Consider the following 6,764-nt stretch of genomic DNA (forward strand, 5'->3'; position numbering starts at 1 on the left):
TGCTCACCATCAACAGGTAACACACCCATATTAGGTAAAAAACAAAAAACAAAACCATATTAGGTAAAAGAGTATAGACAGAGTGAATATCATATTAAGCACAACAGTCAAACTTCCTTTGTTGTTGAGTTCAGACCAGTCATAACGAAGACCGCTTCTAAAAGCCGTTACAGATCCACCTTGTGTGCATAAAAAGTGTAGCCTAACACGTTACAATTGGAAATCATTGAGAAAAGAAGGCCTCTAAATAGGGTTACACTTACAATTAGCTTCTTTCTCAGGCAATCAAGGTTAATTGTATGGCCCGGTTAGCGTAGAAAACCATACAATAAGAAATAAAGAGTGGTCGATTTAACAGATTCCCGGGGGAGATGGAGGAAAAGGAAGGTTGAAATGACCAAGGTCGAATAAATACACAATGTCTGGCCTCACAGTAACATCAGGGCCCCCCCAGCACCCGCACTGCTTGATTCCCAGCACGGTTTGAACATTCATTCTTTTGGGGGGTTTGAATGCCCTGCCAATTTTCCCATGTGTTTATTTTCAATCAATACAGAACCTACTAAAAAACGGGATTAGGACACAGGAGCCCAGGGACCCATAATTCCCTGCTTCCACACAGAGACAAGTAGTGGAGAGGTTGGATCTTCAAAGGCACCCTCCATAGTCACCAAAAACCAGGTAATTCTGAGTTTATTTCCCAAGCTGTTTTTTCTCCAATGATTGGTTTGATTTACTTAATCAAAACAATCTTGGGCAGATGAACACTTTAATTATCTGTCAATCTGCTAATCTAAAGGCACCTATGAAACCGGGGAGGCTGGGGTACCTCCCAATACCCCAAAGCATGTCTCAATACATCCCTGCTGCACCTTCTAGCCTTGCAGACTAATGGAGAACCAACGCAGTAAAGCAAGGGAGGGTCACCCAAGGCCCACAGATTTCTGTTTTTCATTACACCACAGTGCTTAATTACTTAATTGAAGTCATTATTGGGATAAGGAGTCAAACCATGTTTATTTGAGGGTTTTTGAATCAGCGGCTAATTGAAAGATGTCTATAAAACCTACAGTGTGGATAATGATACATTATAAAATGCTCTGCTTGTCTATAAAGCATGCACTAATGAAAAGAATGAAACTAGCCTTCATGAATGACTTAATAAAGAGCAACAGTTGGTGTTTGGGTGACCCCAGTCGTTGTATGCAGCGGCTGAGAAATGCAACCGTCCATATCAGGCTCGGATTGGACGACCAGCATACCGTGCAAATGCTCTCTGTTCTATGACTTGTCAACACACAACCCCATCGACAATTCGTCAGCACTCCCTCCCCTTGGTGACAGTTCTCCATCATTCCCTCTGGGGTCAGCATGTCATCAGCACCCCCCCCCCACTCGACTATTGGGCTGCTATTGTCATTGAATTCCAGGGCCACTTCAAAGTCCCAATCCGACCCTGCTCTGTGTAAACGAATTGGGAAAAAGCTGCCGATTCAAATAAAAAAAAAAAAGCCAAAGAAAACAAAAACTCTACATAAACAGGGTGAAAGCTATGAAAAAAGAGGCGTAGAGAAAATCACCAGTGCGGCACCGTTCCCTAAAGGAATGGTGTATCATCATATCTTCTTTTTTTTTAATTAAACTTACATGAGCTAGCCCAGGAATAATTCAGCAAGCTGATTCAGGATGCAATCCCTAGTCAATAGTTGCAATTCCAAGCAAATCTCCTCTTCTAATCAAGAAAAAAAAAATGTATTATGTATACATTCATTTTAAATTTGCATGAAGGTCTGTGGGATGATGGCTGTCAGAGTTACATGTACCAACTCAAGGTTGTGACTTGCCCGGTGTGCATTCGAGAAGATTCACTACACGGCTGGGGGATTTGAAATGTGTTCTCTGTACACATAAATGTGCCTTCCACAAAAATGAACCCCTTAAAGACTAAAAGACTGTCCTTGACTAGTCCATTCATAAATAAGGGTTGCTTTTTATGTACACACAGATGTTAGATTCTTAACCAGCTTAGTTTTCATTATAATTGGTAAATTCTCTCTCGCCTGGCTCACCTGATACCAGGGCAGGAAAATGTAACCCAATTCCATACCTGGGGGTGTTCGAGGGTCAATGGGGTGACCACACAAACCTTAGCCCCCTATCACCGAAGTGGATATCAGACCGGGGACACAACGAACTTGTTCGTGTGAATCACTTTTCTCAGAACTCTCCAGTCAGTGAAGAGCCAAACGACGATATAAAATGCAGGTCTAATTGAGCCAAAGTGTTAGTGCAATTGAACCGAGGAGCTGAGGAAAAACAAACAGCCTTTGGAAAGACTGGATCAATCAATCAATCGAGACACTAGGGTTTTGAGGAGGGGTTGTAGGAAACCCAGGCAACCGTCTTTTCTCATTAGTAATCTGAACAGCAAATCAGTCTCAAAGTCCGGAAGTGTGTGCTTAAGCTTTTTTTTAATTTTTACTTTTAAGGTACACTAAGGTCAGCTCAGTGCAATAACCATTTATTTCAAATTGAACAGGAGGTGATCAATCTGCTCTATCCGCAATCCTACAGACTTCAGAACTATAGCATATCCTGTAATTATAATTATGCTAGTAAATTAAGGCTAATGGCAATGTACCTTAACTTGTACACTATTATTTGATCAGTACTTATGGCCAGACCTGAGCTTTGTATTTTATCAGATGAAGGTTCAGAGCTAGGTTTTTTTTCTTTCACATCAATTTTTCCTTCCTGTCTTCAAATCCTGTCCTGCTGACATTCAATGCAATTGCGCAACTTGGTTCTCCTTGAACCACTGCGTTATTCTCCCAGTTGTGTGGCAGGGCTCTGCTGTACCAGACAAAATCACTGTCAAATCCCATCAGTTATCAGTTGTCCAGATGATCACACACATACCAAAAGTCATTTTTCCCCTTCACAGAACAAGACCTATACTGTGATATATAAGCAGTGGCCCAATTCAGTTTCTGTCTATTTCCATTTCCTGTTTGTTCCTATACAGTTAGGGAATCATTCCTTCAAAACATCAGTGCTGGCACAGATTAATTTTCTTCCTTTTCAGTCTAGTGAGGGCAACCTGATTCAGTTCCTACAGTGTTCATCCAATTGTTCAGACAGTCATGGATTTAGTGGTCATACAGCACTTTGTGACAATTTTCCCACATACACATCTTTCCAATGTTGAGCCCAAATGTGGCATGCAATTTCAGAACACAAAAATTCTTTCTCCAGTTGTTGAGGTAAGTAGTTTTTAATGTAGTGGAGATTATCGGCACTGCCCAGTTATTTTCATTCTGGCTTTATCTGGGTATCCCATCATGCCTTCTCTGCATGACTCCTGCCTGAATTGAGCTTTAATGTGCAGTAGATGGCTTTGTTTTGATGGTTTTAATTGCTGCTTTATATGCATTATTTCAGTATGCTTAAACATTCATGGGAAAACCAAGCATACACATAGGACAGTAAGATGATGCCCCATGGAGTCGAGTCACTAAAGCACAGATAAATTGGTTTGGTACAACAAAAACAAAGAGTAGAATAAAAGGTGGGGGTTGTGGGGCAATACAATCTTGATCATTTGCATAAAAGTGTTGTGAGAAAACCCATCAGCAGTAAAAATTGCCCAATCACCTATAGTTATCGGGCAGCAGTGCGGAGTAGCGGTCAGAGTTCTGGACAAGGTTCTGAAGTGAAGGTTCGTTGGCTCAACCCCAGGTAGGGGACACTGCTACTTAAGTTGTCTTAATCTGAAGTGACTTACTTACTCTGTACTATGCTTTACATTATTATTATTTTATTTTGTTGTAAATCATGTATGTTTATTCTGTATAAAGCATTTTGTACGACACTAAAGAAAAGGGATATCCCCCATGCTTATACACGTGTAAGCCGATCCTAAAATGAATTAGTGGGTCATTAACACAGTATGTATTAATCATAACTTCCAAAATGTATCATCACTATATATCCTCTAACAATGACAAACAATGACAGCAATTTGTCTTACAGAGCATGCTGGAGGTCGATGCAAGAATGGGATTATCACTCCAGTCTTTGAGAGCTGGCAGGGCACTGAAGTGTTTGTTCCCAGTGCTCTCTATACAACTACAAAGCACTACCTGCCTACAGAACAGCATTACATGCATCTTTTCCTGTGTAAGGTGATAATTGAATAGCGCCCTGTAAAACATGCTGAATAGAGGACTTGCAGGCTGCATTGTGCACCAGGCTTGAGGACCATATTTGACTGCCATTAGTGGTGATACATTCCCTGTCTGAAGCCTGTGCCACACTATGATGGATCCCCCATGTGATAATTAAGCCTCCTAGCATATTTGCCGCTACAATGGGTACTCAAAGTAGCAGATCAGGAAAACTGAAATAATCATAATACAAATATAAACTTCAGCAGAACAACTACACATGTTCCCAGTGGCTGGGGAATCAAGCTGCATATTAAATAACAAGAAAGCGTAGGTCGGACTATATGCCATATTAAACCTTACAATCACCGTGTGCCTATGGGCTTCAGAGACAGACTCGCCGGGAAGAAGTCGGGACTGCTCGGTGTCTTTTCTCTGTGTCTGTACGAGCCAGACAGAAAACTCCTCGTCCTGCTCGGTAAAGACCGGTCCAAACAGGCGTGAAATGAGGGGGTCCATTTCCCAGCACCGCTCAGCCCACAGACTGCGATGAGAACACGCTTGAAGCAGCAGGATCCTCATGTCGCTATGTTGAGACAGTATTGGAGTGTTTTTTTAATTAAATGTTATGCACCCAGTTTTAAGATAACGGGCACTATTTGTATGCATTTCCCTATTCATTATGGAAAGAGAATTGGACAGGATTCGTTTCTTTTCCAAAACACGTTTCTAGTGATGAAGGGTTTCAGAGAACACAGATTTGTATTATTATTATTATTATTATTATTATTATTATTATTATTAAATACTGTAACTTTGACCAAAGTGGTGCGTTACCCCGAAATAAGCTCCAGGTCTTGGTGCGTGAAAATGCGGACAAACTGGACCTCAAAACAGGGAATTGGTTTGAATCAATAGCAAAATAAAATGCATGTGTTTTATGGTCGTCACAACACTTGTTGCTTGTGTGCAGGCTGTATAAATGTGTGTATGGCGCTAACGTTACCTACAGATAATTCAGTGACATATTATGACAGTATAGTGCCCACCTCCTGGGTCCACGGGTCAAGACCTAGAAAGATGTGGGTCCATATTGCACATTTAAAGACTATATACACATAAGGAGTGTTTGCATAATGTGCCGTATGTTTAAATATTACAGCAGGGCAGGCAACTACAATAAATAAACAACCAAACTTGTGTTCATAACGAATACTTTATTTAATATCATTTTCCTGCGCAGATTGTTTGTTCCCAATATTTTCCCTTGAACGCTTTCGAATTAGCACTGAGCTGACGACGAGAAGTGTCTGCTTTCGCGATGTGTCCTTTATTTTCACCATTCAGGCGAACTGTTGAGTTTTTAAAAGCACCCGCTTAATAATTTGCCAAAACCAAACAGGCGAATATCAGACCGCCTGGCTGCAGCCGGGATTTGGGCCGAAAGGCTCGGCCGGACATGTCGGTGAAGGAGCCTGCACTTGTCTCCGGAGCTGTAGTTTTGAAGCAGCCAGGGTACCTTAACCCTGCACTGGTCGCCTTCGTGCAGCGCAGATTTCCGCAGTTCTGCGCGGGTCTGCACGGCTCCACCAATGGGATCGCTGGGATCCTGCAACTGTGCGCAGAACTGCGGGGATCTGCGCTACGAGAAGGCGGCCACTGCTTGACAAACGAGCCTGCGATGCAGCTGCCCAGCGCCATCCTGTTACATAAACAACAGGTTGCCAAGCGCCTGCATCCAGCAGGAGCCCCGGGGTGTGTGTTTGTGTGTGTCTGTGTTTTCGATGCGCAAACGATGTTATGTAACAAGTGCTAACAGAACAGGTTGAATACATTGTTTCCAAAAGAACCACTGCAAGACACTAAAGAACAGCGCCGCCAGTATCATGGGCACCGATGCATTTATTTAGGTTTGTTGGCTCGATTATCAATTTGCCTCAAAAGTGTGTAAGTTGTCATCCATGCTTACCTGTCGTCCGCCTGCCAGTCTCCCAGTAGCAAGTCTCTGAACCGATACCGCGGCGGCAGCGGCAGAACATCTTTTTCCAGTTCCACCATGTTCCTTGTGCGCCGAACCTCTCCGGGAGGGAGCGAGGGGGGCACTCACACAGACACGCCGCTGTACAGATCACACGGGCTCCGCTCCCCCCGCGTCCAGATCCCCTGCAACGGGAAATACTTTTTCCTTCTTGATCAATGAAATAGTGCACACAAATCTCGTCAGTGCAGCGGTTCGGAGGGCTCAGCTCGGCGCCGCATGTGGACCGGCTCTGCGCACTGAAGCTTTGCGCTGCTTTGCCATGGGGGACACCCGAGTCCGGCAACTGGTTGCTGTCTGCTAACCTGGAGTGACGACGGGCGCGGAGATGTCCCCCACTGGTGTCGTTGGAGTCATTTGCCAACTAGAACATGACACCCGCTCTGCTCTTATACCAGCTCCAGTGCGCACATCGCCGGGCTGTCCGCTAATCTGCGAGCGAGCAGGGCTGTCCTGCCTGTTTCCACCGTGCCAGTAGTGCCAGGAAAGTGGCTGCACTGTGTGCCAGCGTCCATCAAAGAGCGGAGCGCACAGGTAGTGGGAAAGGTATGTTCAGTGAC

The 6,764-nt window shown here is 43.8% G+C and overlaps 1 protein-coding gene across 1 annotated transcript in view; it reads right to left on the reverse strand.

The window, feature by feature from the left end:
• Positions 1 to 6,764, reverse strand: part of LOC136753800 (potassium channel subfamily T member 2-like) — a 76,203-nt gene extending 69,439 nt beyond the window's left edge. The window contains exon 1 of the mRNA XM_066710191.1: positions 6,136 to 6,764. Within this exon, the coding sequence (XP_066566288.1) occupies positions 6,136 to 6,224 (89 nt within the window). The 5' untranslated portion in view covers positions 6,225 to 6,764. The remainder of the gene's footprint in view (positions 1 to 6,135) is intronic.

Source organism: Amia ocellicauda, chromosome 7 (genome assembly GCF_036373705.1).
Source record: "Amia ocellicauda isolate fAmiCal2 chromosome 7, fAmiCal2.hap1, whole genome shotgun sequence".
Taxonomy (NCBI): Eukaryota; Metazoa; Chordata; class Actinopteri; order Amiiformes; family Amiidae; genus Amia; species Amia ocellicauda.